Below are 20,161 nucleotides of genomic sequence, written 5' to 3'. Positions count from 1 at the left end.
TTTTCATAGCCTCATAGTGTTTGATCTCAGGGTAGAATGTGAGGGATCTGGATTCAAATCTCCACACTGCCATGAGGCACATTGGGTGACTGAGCCAGTCACACTCTGTACTCTTAACCTACCTCCCAGGATTGTTGTAAGGCTAAAATGGGCAGGAGAGCCATTTATACTATCCTGAGCTTGGTGGACGTCTAGGATGACAATGCACGGATACTTCCACAACCTTAACTTTGAGAGGAGAGACGGAGGTTAGGCCATCCTTTTTAGCAGCGGTCCCCAACCCTCAGACCAGGGACCGGTCCCAGTTCGTGGATGAGTCAGTACCGGGCCGCAGCTCCTCCTCGTTTTCCTCCCCGGCTGCTGCCTCGGAGACTGCCCTGCCACTCTGCCGCCGGCTCACCTTTGGTGCTCTCCGGCGGCCGCCATGGCTGGGGCTCCCCCTCGGCGTGGCATTGCACAGCTGCTGCTGGCAGCGTCCCCTAGTGGGCGGCGGGAATTCATGGGCGCCAGCAGGAAAGCAAGTGGAGCAGGGCCTCAGGCGGCGGCAGCAGCATCCCTCGGCAAAAGACTACCCTCCCCACAGGGCCTCAGTAAGACTGTCAAGCACGGACTGGTCCCCGGTGATAAAAAGGTTAGGGACCACTGCTTTTTAGTATCTCTGTTGGCTTGGGTCACGAGGCATTAACTTCCACACTAGACTCAAGAGAAGCATTTCAGACCAATGCCATGCTGGTAACAGGGTAAAGAGAACGAGGATTAGGGATTGCTCCTTCCCTTTGGAAACTGAAGCTCAACATCCAATCTTAATTGTTTTCGGTAAAGGATATGTCGGGTGAGGGTCCGGGGGAAGGGCTGAGATTGCTCAGGAATTCTCATTTTCCCTCTGAATTAACAAACAAGAGGGAGTCAGACTGCTAGTGTTGTGTGTGTGTGTGTGTGTGTGGGGCTGCCTGTCCCTGCTCCAGACAAGAGCAGAGGTGGTCTGGAGAGCCATAGCCTTTGGAATGTAAGACCCACCCGTCCTGAGGGAGGGGTACAAAGGAACTTTTGCGGTTTGATTCTGCACCCAGAGAGTCTGATAGTGCTGCACAGGGTCTTTTTTTTTGGGGGGGGGGGATTCCCTTTAGCTTGACTTAAGAAAAAGTGGACATATCCTTAAGGCACAGTTACTATAGTTGAGAATTCGAAACAGGACCAGCTGTTGTGCCGCTTGCCGGAGGAATCTTGTTTGCTTCCCCCGGGGTCTGTGTGTATGCTTGTAAATAAACAAATATTCAAAAAAAAAAAATTGAATATTTCCACTGTTATATTATCCCAAAGCCAGCTTGATCCTACAAAGTCAATAGCTGTTTTCTTTAAATTCAGTGGGAAACAGATTCCCAAGTACATAACCCCCATACATAACTGGGCTGGACAACTTGGCCCTCCTTCTCCAGGAGAGCCTGTCTCCAGATCCTAGGCCAGGGGTAGGCAAACTGTGGCCCTCCAGATGTCCATGGGCTACAATTCCCATGAGCCCCTGCCAGCATTTGCTGGCAGGAGGCTCATGGGAATTGTAGTCCATGGACATCTGGAGGGCCACAGTTTGCCTACCCCTGGCCAAGGCAAACAGGGAAAAGTGCAGTAGCAAATTGCACCTGACTCACGGTGACCCTGTAGGGTTCTGAAGGCAAGAGACACTCAGAGGAGGCTGGCCATCGCCCGCCTCTGCTAGTAAACCCGGACATCCTTGGTGGGCTCCCATCCCAGTACTAATGAGGCAGGTGCACTCAGGTTTCATAAACCTCCCTAAAGCTCCGGTCTGTACTGATATAGTTAATAACAAATATTTGGGAATGACTAATCTATTTGGCTCCATTATACCTTAGGGGCTTAGATGGCAAATCAAGCCTAAGTCTATTCAGTGGTCTGGTGGTGGCGAGGTTTGAGGTAGAGGCACCAAATTTGTGGCATAGCTGCAGTAGCCTTTCCTCAATTGAACCCCCAAGTTTCAAAAAGATTGGACCCCCCCAGGGGTCCAGTTGTCTACACACATGCATCCTGCTTGGCACATGGACAGGGAACTGTGCCTATATTAGCTTTCCTTTTGAACTGCAGGGATTTTAAGTGTAGATCTGGAATCAAGGATCTGTCTTGTGTCTCCTAACGTTGTGCTCTTGCTTTTTGAGTAGCCGTGTTGGTCTGAAGTAGCACAATAAAATCAGAGTCCAGTAGCACCTTTAAGACCAACAAAGATTTAATCAAGGCGTGAGCTTTCGAGTGCAAGCACCCTTTGTCAGACTATGATCTTCTTACATATATAAGAATATATAAGGGAATATATAGCAAAAATCAGTTCTGTTACATCTGTGTCACAACCAGATACAGCCAATGATAATCCTTTGTCAAAACAGCCAATGAATCCCCTAGAATTCAGTGTACTTTACAGAGAGAAACCAAAGTGTTGCTGGTAGAGAGATCAAAGGCTATCACCTCTCCATATGTTGCTTGCTCCATACAACTGTGAGACATTCCTCCCAGGGAATTGCTGGTCACTTCCCAAGGACAGGGAGTCAAACTCAAAATTCCATTACAATGCCATATCTTACAATCACGTTATCACAAATAAAATACATAGTGAGGAATATGGATACACAAGTTGAACAAGGTTAGCATGAATAAAAAAAGCCTTAGTCTCTATTGAGTCCTGGGTACGTCATAGTATAGAGTTTTGTAATAACAGTCACATAATCCCAATTAAAATAAATTGTGAGGAATGTGGAAACAAAAGTTACATAAGGTTAGCATGCATAGTGAGATAAAAAACCTTTGTCTTTGTTGAGTCCAGGGTATGTCAAAGTATTGAGTATTGTAATAACTTGCATTTCTGCAATCTCCCTTTCTAGCCTGTTCTTGAAGTTTCTTTGTAATACAACAGCTACTTTTAAGTCCCTTATAGAATGTCCTGGAAGGTTGAAGTGTTCTCCTACAGGTTTTTCAGTCTTGTGGCTTTTGATGTCAGATTTGTGTCCATTAATTCTTTGGCGGAGGGTTTGACCTGTTTGCCCTATGTAGAGAACAGAGGGACATTGTTGGCACTTGATGGCATATACCAAGTTTGAAGATGAGCAGGTGTATAAGCCTTGGCTTTGATGGTATAGGTGACATTGTTAGGTCCAGTAATTGTGGCATTGGAGTGTATATGGTAGCAAAGTTGGCATCTGGGTTTGTTGCAAGCTCTAGCACCAGTGTCCATGTTCCCATTCGATACTGCATTGTTGTGGGTGAGGAGTTGTTTGAGATTGGGGGGCTGTCTGTGTGAAAGAAAAGGTTTACCCCCCAGTGCTTGGGAAAGAGAACTGTCATTATCCAGTAGGGGTTGTAAATCACTGATGATGCGTTAGCTCAAGACAGTAAGGGCACCCACTACAGGGCGCTGGAGAATGACCTTCTCCAGCGCTGGAGCAGCCCAGCCTTTCTCAACTTTTTTACTGTTGAGAAACCCCTGAAACATTCTTCAGGTTTTGAGAAACCCAAGAAATGGCGCAATCATGCAAAATACAGTTGGGAAGCATAGCTATTTACATGTCTACCTGGGGTCCCTACCCTTCCCACCCCATGAGGCCCGTCATTGGCCATTTTGGGAGGGGTGGGTATGTGGTCGTATCACTTGATAAATGTTTGACAGATTTTAAAAGATATATTAAAATTAATTAACTCCCACCCATTTGGGAAACCCTTCCAGAAACCCCAGGGTTTCAGGAAACTCTGGTTGAGAAAGCCTGGAGTTGACACTCCTTTACATTTCCTGGTACCAAGTCTTATTGGGCTTGCAAGCATATTGAGAGTAGGGATGCTAGCCTCCAGGTGGGATGTGGGGATCCCCTGGATTAAAGTTCATCTCCATAGTTGTCAGGCATCTTCTGAGCAGCAGGAAAGGCCACAGCTGGCTAGCTAGCCCAATCTGGTCAAAGTCACTCTTGGCCACAGCTGCCAAGTGCTCATCCAGCAGGATGTGTGGGTCCAAAAGCACCCCCAGACTACAGACCTGGCAGCAGCCTAGTCAAGCTCACAGCTGCTCAGTCAGCCCTCCTATGAGACATCAGTATATCCGTCAGATCACAAAGCGACTTCATATAAGGAAATAATTCCATTCGAAGCATTGACAAATGGGTTTTGTTTTGGAGATTGATTAACACCTTTATGGCTGTGCATCCCTACCACATACATCAAAGCTGACCTTTCCATCTGCAAGCCCAGAGATCAGTCTCTCCTTTCAGTTTGATGTAGTGGTTAGGCTAATCCAGTGAGCCAGGTTCAATTCTGCACTCCCCCATATGCAGCCCACTTGCAGCCAGCTGGGTGACCCTGGGCTCACCACAGTACTGATAAAGCTGTTGTGACCAAGCAGTGATATCAGGGCTCTCTCAGCCTCATCCACCTCACAGGGTGTCTGTTGTGGGGAGAGGAAAGGGAAGGCGATTGTAATCCACTTTGAGACTCCTTCAGGTAGAGAAAAATGGCATATAAGAACCAACTCTTCTTCTTCTTCTTCAGTAATATCAGGGCTCTCTCAGCCTCACCTACCTCACAGGGTGTCTGTTGTGTGGAGAGGAAAGGGAAGGCGATGTAAGCCACTTTGAGACTCCTTCGAGATAGAGAAAAGTGGCATATAAGAACCGACTCTTCTTCCTCTTCCTCTTCCTCTTCCTCTTCCTCTTCCTCTTCCTCTTCTTCTTCTTCTTCTTCTTCTTCTTCTTCTTCTTCTTCTTCTTCTTCTTCTTCTATCCTCCATGCCAGCCACAGCATAGTAGCTGATCCTCCCTCAGCCAGATTTCCACAGGCATGCTCCAGGCAGTCTCGGGCAGTCCTGCCCCCTCCCTCGGCATGCCTCCTGAAAGCAGAAACTCCCATCGTTCCCAAGTCTGTGACTCACGGCCACATCTTTAGGAAATCCCCATGCACAGAAACTAGCAGGGCGGCATCTGCAGGCAGGACAAGCAGACACACTCACCACCTACACATTGCACTGCTGGCACCGTTTCCAAAAGGGGGAGCACCTTTTCTTCCCGCAGTTGCCGCTGTTGCCGCTTAGGCGTCTCACCGCCAAGTCTTTTTTTGGAAGTTGCTCTGTCGGACAGATGTGGCAAGTTGGGAGCTGCTTTACCAGCTTCTGTGCCAGGCTTGCAGAAACGCTAAACTCGTTTCTTCTCTTATAAGAAGGACCGAAACTGGTCTGGCCTGTGCTTCCAGATTCTTTGTTGAATTCGATATGAGATCATGACCAGATCCCAGCAAGTGGGGTTTTTAAATGTGATCTTTTGGGTAGATTAGGCCCACGTTGCTTACAGCATCTTCATCTTTTACAGACCATTTCATTCAGCGATCATTTCACCATTTTATTTTTTTATTGAACCCACCCACACCCCAGAAGACTCACTGAGAACTAGCCCCTAAGTTAAGTTTTGTTTCTAAATTCATGCTGCTCTTGTTTTCTCTTAACCTAGTATGTTTTGTGGTGAATGACACCTCCCCCCAAATGCTTAGTCTGCACTGTGCTAGGCTCAGAGGTTGCCTTCAAATAGCTTTCCCAGACAGGTCAAAGGCTGCGGTCTCTCTAGATATTTTGGAGAAACAGATTCCTCAGTTTAGCTGCAGAAAGCCAGTGTGTTCCCCACTCAGCGTGAAATTCACTGACTGATCCCGGGTCTGGACTGGAGCATTGTAGAGATGCATAACGCAGCTAAGGGGTGGTGGTGGAGAGAGCCCCTTCATGCAGCACAGAGGCCAAGTAGGCTGGGCAGGGCCCCCTTGATGTCTTCTTTGACCAGACAGGCTCTCTTTCTCTGACGCACTTGGGCAAGTTGCCTTTTCTGCTGCTTCTTATGCTTTGTCCATGAGGTAAGAGGAAGCCACCGATGACATAAACCAGGGAATTTCGGGCCCTGACACTTGTCCCCTTTCAATCTCTTCCTGCACGCTTAACCATCTACTAGCCAACCACTGGCCTTTCTCCGTCTCTTGCCCAGGAAGTGGGAAAGTTTTGTAGGACTGTCCTTTGACTCTTTAAGTGGCACTTACCCAATCATTTGCCGGTTGCACCATCGCTCTGGAGACGGTTGTAAGGAGCGCGGCACGCCTTTTGCATGCTTTTGGAAGAGCATAAAAAGCGGGTGAGCCGAAAGAGCTGGCAGCTGGAGCATGCGGAAGAAGAGGCCAGCCCCGCAGACAGAAGAATCCCAGGTAATGCTCGTGGTGCTCTGCTGCTGCAGACGCTGCAAGGACAAAGCCCTCTTTCTCGCTTTCAGGTTGTGTTTCTCTGGATCTTTGTCAAGACGGGCCACAAGGGAAGCCCTGAGGAGGCGCTGGCAGAGACTAACCTCTCCACCTCCCACATGCCCGTTGCCTCAGGACTACAAAAGCAGGCCCTGCCCTGGTTAGAGGGGAGTTTCTCGGCTCAGCGACTGGGTTGGTAGGGATGGGGTGGTGGAAGAGTCTGAAGAGGGAAAGGAGAAAAGACCCTTTTAGCCACGTGCCTGCAGTTGGGTCTGTTACAAGACTTCCTTCAGAGAAGGATGATCCTGCACTGAGCAGAGGGTTGGACTAGATGGCCTGGATGGCCCCTTCCGTCTCTTGGATTCTATAAGGCACGCAAAGCTGCTTTGCACCAGTGAGGTAGCAGTCCAGGTTCAATGAGACCCCCGTGCATGCACAGGAATGCGTGTTGGCCTCAGCCAGTGACAGATTTCAAGGACTGCAGTGTTTTTTGGCTCAGTACCAAACATGCCCAGTGCTTTCAGCTGCTTCACATAGAGGCTGTGACTAGGGGTGCCAGCCTACCGGTGGGACCTGGGCATCCCCTGGAACTACAGTTCATCTCCTGTCTACAGAGATCAGTTCCCCTGAATAAAATGGATGCCTTGGAGGATGGCCTCGGTGGCACTGGATCTCACTGAGGTCATGTCCTCCCCAGGCTCCATCCCCTTCCCAGCCTATATCTAGCTACCCTAAACCCCTATCAGTGACTGGGAAGGAGGGGGAATCTGGCAGCCTTACCTGTTACCATGTTTCCTGCTCTTCTTTGTTAATATGCATTGGGAATGTGATGATACAGAAATATAGCAGAGTCTTGGCTGCTGACCAGAGCCAGCTGAGCACCGCTGTACTATCCTGTTCACCTAGGGGAGGGGAGCAAGGAAATGGCCATGTCACGGTATTTGTATACATAGGTTATTTGGGCAGAGTTTGACCTGTATGGAAAGCAGAAGGAATCTTGGTTGGGGTGAGGTATGCTGGTTGTTCTGGGCAGCCCTTCACCTCCTGTGCATCTTCCATGGGCTAGCCCTGTAAATGCAAATGCAATAAGAGCTTCATCAGATACAAGAGCAAATAATTTGGTGGTCTCGCCTCATTGTCTGCCATGTGATTGCATGGCCCTGCTGGGAAGTAATGCATCAACATTCTGCTTTTGTAGCGTTTCCCCTGTGAGATTCTCTTTCTCTCCCATGGCACAGTCCAGCACACACCCTGCCTAGAAAAGCAGGGCCAGTGAAGAAGACCTGAACAGGCCTCAGGCGGTTTCCTGCTGATGGATGAGGCTGGTGTGCCTGTTGAAGCCCTGATATGTGGAAGACAGGGATAGCCAGGGCAGTTGAAACAGCCTCTCCCAGACACCCTCATCCATCCCACTGAGACTTTCCTAGTTCTTGGGTATTGAGGGGAAAAGAAACAGGTAGCCAGAGTAAAGGCAGAGGAAACTTCAAGCAAGTATGATCAAAACCAAATTCTTCTCTGTCGTGGTGGCGATAGACAGACTTGCTTTTCTCCTGTGAGAGGACCTCTTCATTAATTCGCCTAAGAAGCCCTGCTCAACACTTTGGACTTGCCTCTCCTTTGAAGAGCCATAAGGGTTAACACCTTCCTTCAGGAGTCTGTTCCATAATGGGAGGGCAGCTAGTGAAAGTCCAAGGCTGGCCAGCAACACAGTTAACAACTGTACAAGTAGGAATAGATACAAGATCCTTCTGGGTGAACGGTCGCATCATGGAATGCAATGACAGCAAGTCATCTGTCTGGACCAGGCAAATCAGAGCTTGTCAAACGTCTTGTGTATTTGGCAGTGGAGTGTCACAATGCTGTATGTGCCCTTGCCGTGACTGAGGGGTTATCTTAAGTTACAGAGAGGAATCTTCCTGGTTATGCATCAGAAGACTTGTCTTGTGTATTTGGTTGCAGTACTTGTGTCAGGTTGGCCTCTTCAAGTCCCGGACGGAAATGCTGCCATCTTGTTGAAGGAATATGACTGGAGTTAGCCTTCGTTGTCCCAGATTTTTGACCAGTTTTATTTGCCACATCATAGCCAGTGAGCATTCGATCCTGCAGTATTATGAAGCACTATTGCCCCCAAAGAATTCCCAAATTTCTTCCAAGAAATTACCACAGTGAACCCTGTATCGAATCCTCTGGTAGCTCCTTAGGCAAAGATTGCTCTCTGGGGATCCAGTAGGGACTGGGCTGTACTCACAGAGATACACCTGGGAAGCACAAAGTCTGAAGCATTCTTTCTTATCAAATAGTGTTTTTAGAAGTACATATGTGTTACTTCAGATACTTGTGAAGATGCATGGTCATCTGAACTACCTTTGTTTCCCAGGCATTTTTTGGTTCAAAATAAAAGTTTTGGGACTGGCGCCCTTGGCCTTCTCACAGGCAAAATCCTATAATTTGAGAAATAATTTCACAGACAGAGTTGCCGTGGCTCATGAGGTTGGATGACTGGCGGCCTGTTAGGAAAACGGCAGGCAGGGGCTGCTGCCACCTTCCTTACACCAAATTATTTTTATGCCAAGCCATGTCTGTTACCTCCCTTTGGTGTAAATTGCTCTCGGGCAACAATTAGAAAGTGTGTTTCTGCTTGGAGGCAATTTCTAGCTTTGGTCCCATTGACATTCACAGCAGCCCTGGAGCCTCCCCATGGACAATTCCCCCGATTTTTCTCCCTTACCTGCCATTCCTCCCAGTCACCTCCAGGGACCCTTTTGCCAGTTTTATTTTATTTTAATGTAATTTAATTTTCTAATACAGATAACCCAAAAAAAGTGGCTTGGAGAGCTGAAAGTGACTGGAGGCAGTTCCAGATGTGGGAAGAGTTGTGGGGAGACAAAGGGGTATCCTTTCCCACGAGCCATTTTTGCTGTCTTAACCCTCACCCTGGAGATTTTGGGGGTGGAGCATGCGATGGGCAGGGCTTGGGAAGGGGAGGGACATCAGCGGGGTATTAAAACATAGAGTTCACCTTCCCAGTGGTCTCTGTTGCCTGGAGATCAGTTGTAATAGTGGGAGATCGCCAGCCACCACCTGGAGATTGACAACCCTATAACTGTCAACACCCCGTGGCGTTCTCTTGCCAGCAAGGGGTTCTCTCTGTGATATACTCACTCTTTATGTTTTTCAGAGCAAATCTTGTTCTGTTACTAAGAACTGTTTCTGTCCCTCCTCAACAGGCAGTTTGCAGACAACCCCTGACGTTCACGATGCCCAGAAGCAAAGCCAAGGTCTGCTGCATTCATTCGTCTCCCTTGCGAGGGAACTCAAAGGTTGGCCCCTGGGAGGCATCAGCCTTAACAGAGCACTGCAGGGCAGGGCATGTGCCGCTGCTTTCTGAGCAGCCCGTAAGGGCTCCCCATCTAAGAATAATTAGCATGAAACCTGTGTGGAGTCATAAGGGAAGGCTGACCATTCTGCAGCTTCTCAGCCTGCAAAAAGACAGTGAGAAATCCACACCCAGGTTTCGCTGCTCCTTGGAAGTGTGCGCGTGTCACATGAATTGGCCCCGTGTCCTCACCCTGTGGCCATTTGTGAGCAGGCTGTACTCAGAGGGCCCTTGAGAGTCAGAGAAGATTGGGAGCCTGATACAGAACTAATTACCTGGGTTTTGAACCACAGCAGTGCAATTCCTCAACACCCCCTTTGCACTGGTGCCTAGGCATTATTGGGACATGCAAAACAATGAAGAACCTTCCGGCATCTTACATAAGAATAGCTCTGTTTTAGCAAAAGCTACCACATCACAGCCATTGTGCCTGCTTCGCAGCTCGAGGAGTGGCAGCTGCAGGTAGCCACATTGGTCCCCCTGCAAACAAAATCGACCCCCCCCCCCGCCGTATCTCCAGTAGGACCAATGCAGATGTCACAAAACAGCATACAAGCGTTTGATTTCTCCAGAACTCCTACTCAAGTTACATGTTTAAAATAGGAAAGGGGGGAGGAAAACAGATTAGATTATTTCTTGCTTTTTCTCAGAACCCCTTTGGCCTTCTTCCGAAGTGGCAAGATACTGATGCCGTCCATTCTCCGCATACCTACTGTGCATTCCGCGCAGGTGCTTACAAACTGGGCAGGTCTTAATGATTCCAGCAGGGCCCTGGGCAAAATGATTCCAGCAGGGCCCAGGGCCCAGGACAGCAGGATGACACCCCAGAACTGCTGCCACCTAATGTAGCCCTCCCCACCAGCTCCCCCTGCTGGGACCAAGCAAAAGGTGCTCCACATCTCCGTTGCAGGTGGGTGGGAGCCATCACTGGAAGCTGGCTGCCCAAGCCCCAGGCAAGTGGTATGCAAGCATCAGCACTGTTTTTTTTTTTCCTTCTCCTCTTCGTTGGGGGTGGTGTGGGGACTTAGCCGGCTAGGGTCCTCTAGCCTGGGGCATTAATATCCAGCCTGATGAAGAGTTTGGGAGAACTCAAAAGCTTGCACACTGTTGTGCGTTGTTTGAGTAGGTACTAGTCAAAGGTGTCATGGTGTATATTTTTGGATCCTACTTGATAGTTTATACGTGGGCTCTAAAAGGGAAAGGGATTTCTTGGCATCGAGGGCAGGAAACCCATCCACTCTGGGACTCCCATTCTCTTTCCACACAGAACAACACTCACAAGTTACAGAACGAGAAACATCTGCTCCCAATGGCCTCAGAAGAAATGCCAGATACCGATGGAACTGTGGTGGACCAAGACATGCTGGACTGGTTTGCAAAGTTATTTGATACAGGTATTGGCCCTGCATTCTCTGGTGTGCACTCGAGGGCAATGGAAGAGAGAGGAATACTTAAAAGAGTGCTAGAAGGAGGCAGAGGACATTGATCCATTGAACCACTGGGGAGCTCAAAGCAATTGGACTAAATTACTATGACATTAGCGAGGTAGCTTTAGAAGGAAGGTCCTCATCATTTAGTAACACACACATGTTGCCAAGCCCCTTCATTAGGACCAAGTAGCACATCGTAACATCGTAAGGAAGTATTTTTGCATTCAGCAGAGAGAGGGTAAGATGCAGGCCTGGTTAGGATAAACAGTGTTAGGTTTGAAAAAAAAATCTCAGGCTGCACCAAAAGCTGTTGATGCAAAGATGTAAGGGCAGCTCTTCCTTTGGTAATATAAAAACCAGCAGTATTTTGGCTCTGTCTCCACTGCATTAACCTGAACAAACTAGACACAAGTACAGGGGAAAAACCCCTGCAGTCTCATGTGACTACAAAAGAGCAGCTAAACATTGGGGTGGGACATTAGAATAAGGTGACCAGATTGTCCCACTTTTGGAGGGACATCTGGGGGTACCTGGCAAATTGTACTTATGTTGAAATTTATATATATATATATATATATATATATATATATATATATATATATATATATATATATATATATATATATATATATATATATATATATATATATATATATATATATATATATATATATATATATATATATATAAATTAATATATTAATATATAAATTAATATTAATACATTTATATAATAAATATTAATAAATTTATATATATGTATATATTGCAATTGCAATACTATTTTTGCGTTCTACGCGTTATATGAAACATTTTGTTGCTCCATATAGACCAAATTTTTAATCAAGAACCCCCCCACCCGGTCAATGGTGTCCCGCTTTACCATTGTTAAAATCTGGTCACCTTACATTAGAAAGGAACACCAACAGATTTGTTCTTTCTACTGGTGGGAAAGTATTTCTCTCAAAAGCAAAATCCCCACTGTAAGGTGGCAGAAAGCTGCTTTCCTTCCATTGCTAGATCCCCTCCCTTGATAACTGAATTCAGTACAGCATTCTCCTGTTAACCCATCGTCCAGTCACATGGTCACCGTAGGGAATACCTGCATTAGGACCGACTCAAATATCACAACATAGTGAGCTAGTTTTCTAGTTCTCCAGGACTCTCCTTCAGACTGGATGCTGTGCCAAAAGGAAAAGCAGGGATGGTAGAGGAAAAGACGTCAGGCATGATGGAAAGCCCAGTCCTGAAGAATATGATATTCTTGAAATGGAGGAAAGAAGGGGAGGAGAAGAAAACCTCAGGTAGCACCACTGCAGCTACTCCTCTGCAGCTGCTGTGGATGAAAATGGCTGGTCTCTAATTTTTACCTGCTTGGTGATTTTCAAGCAAATAGCATCTTTTGAAGCTTATTTATGGCTGGTGATGGAAGCAAATGTCTGCTGAGGTGCCCTGCTGGCTAGAGATTGCAAGCCCTGTGTGGTTACCGAGTCATCTGGGCCATCTTTTTCAGAAATGTCAGAGTCAGGGATACAAGATTTGACGCCTTCAATGAAACCTTTTGCTGATGCCCCTCAAGGGATAGAACCACGTCATTATTACCTTCGAGATGTTGATCAGAAGAGCATTTATCTACAGGACAAGAACCTGGTAGCAGCCCCTCTGCAAGGTGACAATTCTGCTCAAGAAGGTTGGTTGCTTTTGTCTTTCTTTGCTGGGGTGACAAGGGCTCTTCTGCTGTTCCTCTGCCTTTAGCAGAACCAGAGTTTGAGTAGGTACACAAGAGTCTTGCCTTATCTGCTCCCAACTCACAAGCTTCCTAATTCCCCACGCAATGGCAACTTTCAACAGGGATGCACCACCAGCTTTGGTTTCCCTCTGGATGAAAGAGTGCTGGAGAAGAGATTTGTAATAGTTGCTTTGTGATAGTTTTGCCATAATTGATTTATTCATAATGAAACAAGTGGAGCAGGTGGAAACCAGGAGTTACAAGGCAGCCACGTTGTTATTCCACATCAGATCTCCAGAGATGCTTCACTTTTGACCTTTCACATTGTCTCTTTCTGGCTCTTCCTGAACTGCCAGCTGTTTTTCCCCAGGGCCAAATTATACGAGTAGTATGACAGGTGCTCAACCGGACTCTGGTCATGTGGAGACTAACTTTTAAAAACAGCTCTGTTCCTCCACATACCTACAATTAGTGCAGGGAGAAAGGAAGGGCTTCAGGCTTATCTCCTGTGCCATCTTTGCCAGCAGAAATGGCTGTGTGTGTGCGTGCTGTTTGCCCCTTCCTCAAGGCTCACAAGAGCAAAACAACACATGAGGGAAGCCTGAAGCCCTCTCCTGCCCCCTCACAATGTTTGGAGTGGTGTGGAGCCAGGGGGAGGGGTCCTCTGTGGACATATGACTGAAAGCCCAGTCAAGTACCCAACTTGAGCCATAGATAACAGGTAGTTTGGGCCCCCTGTCAAAGACACATCAGGCTCCCTTCATTGGGCGTGGGAGTGTTCTGCAAGCTGTGTTGGGCAAATATCATTTGAATGCCGTTTTCTTTATCACCTTTTTACCTTTAGCTCTCTCTCATCCAGGGTGTCCAGTTCCAACACTAAACCTCTTCTATCACCCTGGCACAGAGAGGAAGGGGCTCCCACTCCTAACCTGAAAGGATTATTTGGCAAATATTGAATAGCATATGAAAAGTTAGCTCCCTGCTGCTGCTACATGGCTGTGAGGAAAGAACTGGGGGAACTCATTAAAAGCACTAATGTCTAGCTTGAGCCCCAGGTCATGGAGGCCCATAGCACTTCATAGCCCTTTATCTCTTTCAACAAGCCAGGAGGTGAAATTGACCTTTCAACAAACGAGGGCAGACCTATGCTGCAGGAGGGAGCAGGCCATCTTGCCGTGCCCCGGAAAGGGGGCAGGGGTGGGAATGGATATAGCTTTGCAGGATTTTGTAGCTCTTTTCCCCCTGAGGGCCTAGATAAGCATGTCTGCTCTTGACCAGCCATCACCAAGAACACTCATCCTCTACAGATTAAACAAGTCTTTTAAGATTAATGGAACCTTTAAAAGCTACACAAAACAGTGAGATTTGGTGGGGAAGGGGAGGCATTTTGCTGATTCCTAGAGATGTTGGATAAGAGCCTCTTGTGGCGCAGAGTGGTAAGGCAGCAGACATGCTGTCTGAAAGCACTGCCCATGAGGTTGGGAGTTCGATCCCAGCAGCCGGCTCAAGGTTGACTCAGCCTTCCATCCTTCCGAGGTTGGTAAAATGAGTGCCCAGCTTCCTGGGGGGGGGGGGTAAACGGTAATGACTGGGGAAGGCACTGGCAAACCACCCCGTATTGAGTCTGCTATGAAAACGCTGGAGGGCGTTACCCCAAGGGTCAGACATGACTCGGTGCTTGCACAGGGGATACCTTTACCTTTTAGAAATGTTGGACACCATCCAATAGGTTCCTGTGACATTTCTGTAACTCCAGCCCACACAGCCTTTCTCATCCCGGTAAAAGTGCTCCTGGAGTCAACAAAAAATGTAGTTTATTAGAGGGGAAATGTGATTTCCCACTATGCAAGCACTTCGTAGGCTTCTGAATGGCTGGCATTTTCTGCTGTAAGAAAGAGGACCATATACATTGGTCTCTGGAATGGAATACAATGGCATAACAATTCCCTTTTTGCCAGACCGTGTAAGATGGAGGGAGCTTTGTCTTTTGAAAGCTATACCTGAGACTCTTATTGGTCTCTACAGTGCTCCTGGACAAAAATCTAATGGTTCTACTGCAGAATGACACAGCTATTCTCTGAAACCTTCCTTTTCTGTTCCTTTCTGCAGAGATCCTCAGCGTGCTTCCGAATAGGTTCCTGAATCGTCAGAAGATCCCTCTGATCCTGGGGGTCAAAGGGGGTAGCCAAGGCATCTCATGTGGTAAAGAGGAAAAGCCTAAACTGCAACTGGAAGTGAGCTTGGGGGACTTCTTGCTTTCAACCCCCCAGGGCCTTCTCCCCATAACCAGCAACCCAAGAGCAAGACACATGACCATCAGGAGAGCTGATCAAATGAACTTACCTCTGATGGCCATAAAGCTGTCCAAGTTGCTGATACTCTTGGTGCCCCCTCTCCCCTACAGCCTTAACCTTGTTAAACTTTGTGGGGACTTTTGAGAACAGGTAGTGGGTGCTACAATCAAAGGATTGCCAAGGGGATCTGGGGCTGAGCACAAAATGGCTGCCCTAGGGACGGACCCAGTCACAAAACTGTGCAAGGCTGCTGTTTCCAAATGGGCGCTGTCCGCAGAAATAAAATTGGTGCCACCTGGGCTCTTGAGAAGCACTTCTTACTTCAGTAAAAAAGTGAAGGAAAGCCAAAAGATCACTTTCCATTGGGGTGGGGGTTGGGCTATTGGGCAGAAACAAGTGAATGCCAGCCTAAAACAAGGCGTGATGGTGTCTTCAAGTCTGCCAGAGAGATGCCACTGCCATTTTCAGAATGATTTGCAAGTGTCATAAGAGCCCAGGGAGGGATAGACATTTCAGCAGGCAATAAGACAGGTGGGAGGACGTGCCTCAGCCCTCCATCCTGTGGGTCCTGGATGCACACTTTTCTTGGATGCTTTAGGATGCTTAGGGCTGATCCTGCGTTGAGCAGGGGGTTGGACTAGATGGCCTGAATGGCCCCTTCCAACTCTATGATTCTATGATTCCTTGTGATGTTTTAAAATCATTTTTCAATGACAGTGGATTCTCTATGATGGACTCAAGGATGCCATCATGTCTAGCTTGGTCCTCATGCCCCCTAGCACAGAAAAACCATGGCTTTCAGATGTACCTCCATCCCACTCTGTACAGCTGCTGGTTTGTAAGGGGTCGTGTTTCCCTTTGTGTTCTTACAGGATGCAAACCTTATGGATCTTTTCACCAATGATGAGGAGGCCAAACGGTTCACCTTCTTCAAGCTGTACAATGGCAGCACCAACAAGTTTGAATCAGCCACCTTCCCTGGGTGGTACCTCTGCTCCCCAGTTGAGGCCCACAAACCACTCGGAGTCACCAGCCAGCCAGGAGAAAATGCATTAATTGACTTCTATTTCCACCAAAATTAACCCAGGGGAACTGGGACTGTCTGAGCGGGACCTGGCAGCCATTCCACGTTACAGAAGGATCAGGAATTCCATCCCACAAATCTGGAAAGGACTCAGGAATGCGACCTCAAGAAATCTGATTACTATCCTCTAGCTGTCTCTTGTACATTATCTTTGGCTGTGTTTCCAACATAAAGGAAGGGAGGCTGTGGAAAGCCTGGCCTGAGAGCAGGAGAGAGCGGCAAGAGATATCTCTGTGCTTATAGGGGTAGGGAGGGACAGACGAGGACACTAAAGGTAGAACATGAGGGCTCCCTGTGGCAAGGGGCACAGCAACACTTTGAGAAGAGCGGGTGGGAATTCTTGGATCAGTTTCTTTTTAAACAGTCATATTGTTCTGTCCTTATTTTTATAATCTAAACAGTATTTCTATTATAATTTTTTCACTGTGCCATTTGGGATTTATTGTTATTGTTGTAGTTGTTACTCACCCTGACAGGAACTGGGTTGGACGTGCCAGATTTGTGTACATGAATTGCAAATGGATCTCCTGCCCCCATCCGCTGGCACATTTTTGTAAATGTGCTTTGTAGATCTTGCCTGGGCTAGCCGGGGTTGCCTTGTTTTATATGCCTCCCTGTGGTTGCAGGATTGTTTCTGTTTTGGAATGCATGCATGCACGGATCTGAGTAGGTCTGTGGGTTGCAGTGCAGCCTTAATATTTATTCTTTCCTTGTATATTATTTTGTCATAATAATGTTTGCCCTGAGAAACTTCAGCCTGGGAGAATGAAATGCAAGCATTTAAATTAATTAAATAATTAAATAAACTCATTTAAAAAGAGTGTTCCCCCCATTCACTAAGAAGAGCACGGCTTGGCCTTTCCATCCACAGAACCTGGAGAAGTTCCTTCATTTTCCAGCTGAAAAGAAAGGCATGGGGAGTAAGGACATCATGGCTCAGAAGATTTCGGATCCTACTTTGAAGATGCAGTTGGGCACTCCCTTTGTGTTTCTTCGGTAAAAACAATTGGCAAGTGACTGCACTACCCTGGCCAAACTGGACATGACAGCGCATGTACCTAATACCATTTTCATAGAATCATAGAGTAGGATGGGGCCATACAGGCCATCTAGTCCAACTCCCTGCTCAATGCAGGATCAGCCTAAAGCATCTAGGATAATATCAGTTCAACCACTGATCGAAGATCTCTAATGATGTGGAGCTCACCACCTTCTTAGGCAGCCAGTTCCACTTCTGAACTACTCTCTGAATTTCTCCCCCCTGAAATCTAGCTGGTACCATTCTACATGTAGTTGAAATCCCATCCTCTGTTGCCCACAGGAACCATTCCATGCCTTCCCCCAGCTGTCAACCTTTCAGACACTTAAAGAGAGCAATCACAACTCCCTCAGCCATTCCTCATCTGGCTTGATCCCCAGGTCCTCGATCACCCTCATCGCTCTCCCCTGAACCCTCTCAATTTTGTCCACGTACTTTTTGAAGTGAGGCCTCCAGAACTGCACACAGGACTCCAGGTGTGGTCTGACTAATGTGGTATACAGCGGAACTATGACATCTTGTGGTTTCAATGTGATGCCTCTGTTAATACAGTCCAAAACTGCATTTGCCTTTTTTTACCACTGCATCACATTGTCTGTCCATATTTAGCTTACAGTCCACAAGAACCCCAAGATTTCATTCACGCACACTGCTACTGAGAAGCGTATCTCCCAGAGTACTGGACCAAGTACCAAGCCCTGTGGCACCCCATTGCTCACTTCCCTCCAACCCGATAAAGCACCATTGACAACTACGCTTTGAGTATGGTATTCCAATCAGTTCCCAATCCACCTAACCATCCAAAAATCTGAAAATACTAGTCAGCCCTGACTAGTATTTGGATGGGAGACCTCCAAGGAACACCAGTCGCATGATATGGAGGCAGTCAGTGGCGAACTGCTGCCCAGCGTCTCTTCCCTGGCTGCCAGACAATCCTAGGATCACCTAGCTATACTGCACACATGCCATACAATCCCTAAACAAATAGTTCCTTCTCTGCTCAAGTAAGGGCAGAAATTCCTTTGGCCTGCAAGGGGGGAGGGAAAATGACCAGATCCCAGCACATGGGCAGGTCCTACACTGCATGGCTACACTGCGTGGCTATCTGTGATCTTTTAAGCCGACTGGGTCTGAATGGCTTATGGCTAATTTACCATTTCAGGTCTGTTCTGTTCTGTGCTCTGTGGTCATTTCACCAATGAGCATTTTATTTGTTTATTGAACCCACATCCTGGAGGACTTGATCTGAATCCCAGATATTAACCTTCGGTTTCAGTTTCAGGACTTTGGAGACGACATGCCCTGCTTCCTTTCAAATCCTGGCTGCAGATTTACTCTCTACTAACCAACCGTTAGTCTTCCCCGTCCCCAGGTTTCTGTTTGTGCAGTTGCAAAGGAACTGCTTTTCTAGATTTATGTGGGTGTTGTTGTTTTTAAAGCTAATATGTTTTAGTGGTGAAATGACAGCTCACCCTGAAGGTAGCTTGTATAAAACATACAACTTTGGAAAAGGAATGTTTAATTTGCACTGTTCCAAGATTCGGGGGCACTTCTAAAAAAGCCTTCCCCTGCAGTGTAAAGTCTGCAGAACAAGTTTCCCAAGGGAGCGTGACACGGTGGAGAGAGTGTTGGTCTCTCTGGCATCTGGGAGACCCTGGTTCAAATCCCCACTGACCATGAAGCCCACTGAGACTCCAGTCCAGTCCTTCTCCTTTAGCCTAACCTACCTCCCAAGGTTGTTGTGAAAATAAAAATAGAGACATGGAGGTGCCAAAAAAATAACTTTTCAGTTGGGAGCCTGGGAGAATTACGATTAATAGGCAGCCAACAAAACGAAAGAACCTTTTCCCATACCAATCAAATAAGGAGTGCCAATCCTGCATGATCAGAAATATATGAACCTGCTTTTTACCAAGTCAGAACATCCATCTATTAAGGTTGATATTCTCTGCTCTGACTGATGGCTGCTAGCTGAATCTTGGGTCAATGCTGTTCACATCATCAGCACCTTTTAATGCCTGGGACCCTCTCCATGCAAAAGTAGATTCTCTTCCACTGAGCCCCAGGTGTTCCCCAGAAACAACAGTTGGAAGGAATGGACTCACTTGGAAATCAAAGCAAAAGGATTTATTTTTGGTCAAGGATATAATTTGCATAGATTGGGGAAGTGAGGAGGGAGATTCTTTGCATTTCACTGGCTAGAAGAAGAGCTGTTTTTTTTGTACCCCACTTTTTACTATCTAAAGGAGTTTCAAGAATAGTCAGTTTTTATACCCCACTTTTCACTACCCAAAGGAATCTCAGAGTAGCTTTCTTTCCTCTGCCCTTAACAGACTCCCTGTGATGTAGGTGGGGCTGAGAGAGTTCTGAGAAAACTGTAACTGGTCCAAGATCACTCAGTTGGCTGCATGTGGAGGAGTGGGGAATCAACCTGGGTTCTCCAGATTAGAGGCCACCTATCTTCACCATGACATCAAACAGGGTCTCCAAACTGGGTGGAGGTGGGCCTGAGGAAGACAACCACCTTCCAAAGTGACAGATGGCACCTGTCAGGATGGCAACTGACTGGCAGCAGACCCAACCAGACCCACTCAGGGTTATTCACTGGAGTTGGCTCTCAGGAAAGGCATCGTGTGCCATCCTTACTAGAGTCACATTTGTGTAACTCCTTTGAAGTCAATGGGCTTCAAACAGTGTCAATCAATTCAGGATGACACTGGAAGAATCCAGATAAGATACACTGCTGAAGATTTCAGGGGCTGGCCATAGTGGAAGTGGTTCAGGGTGAGCCTGACCCATCCATTGCTGTCAGAGGAGGATGAAAATGGCTTATTGTATCAGTGCTCCTCTCAAGATTTCTCTGCTCATTCTTTCTGCCCCATGTTGTGTTTTTTTCTGAGGTTCTGGCCTTCAAGTCAATGAACTGACCTTCCTTCAGGCTGCTTTCTGATGTG

The 20,161-nt window shown here is 47.2% G+C and overlaps 1 protein-coding gene across 4 annotated transcripts; it reads left to right on the top strand.

Moving 5' to 3' along the window:
* Nucleotides 1-5,742: 5,742 nt before the first annotated feature.
* On the top strand, nucleotides 5,743-16,974 carry LOC143821828 (interleukin-1 family member 10-like). 4 transcript variants are annotated; one of them, XM_077306227.1, is made up of 6 exons: nucleotides 5,743-6,222; nucleotides 9,483-9,575; nucleotides 10,899-11,025; nucleotides 12,575-12,751; nucleotides 14,900-14,992; nucleotides 15,957-16,974. In XM_077306227.1, the coding sequence occupies exons 1-6, from the start codon at nucleotides 6,181-6,183 to the stop codon at nucleotides 15,986-15,988; spliced, it is 564 nt and encodes a 187-aa protein (XP_077162342.1). In that variant the 5' UTR covers nucleotides 5,743-6,180; the 3' UTR covers nucleotides 15,989-16,974. The 4 variants fall into 4 exon arrangements, with proteins under 4 accessions (XP_077162342.1, XP_077162341.1, XP_077162339.1 ...); XM_077306224.1 differs by having other exon boundaries at nucleotides 5,744-6,222; nucleotides 14,900-15,024; XM_077306225.1 differs by having other exon boundaries at nucleotides 5,748-6,222; nucleotides 9,483-9,533; nucleotides 14,900-15,024.
* Nucleotides 16,975-20,161: the final 3,187 nt, after the last annotated feature.

Source organism: Paroedura picta, chromosome 12 (genome assembly GCF_049243985.1).
Source record: "Paroedura picta isolate Pp20150507F chromosome 12, Ppicta_v3.0, whole genome shotgun sequence".
Lineage (NCBI taxonomy): Eukaryota > Metazoa > Chordata > Lepidosauria > Squamata > Gekkonidae > Paroedura > Paroedura picta.
The sequence above is the reverse complement of the archived record's forward strand: the minus strand, read 5'-3'. Positions and strand labels throughout refer to the sequence as shown.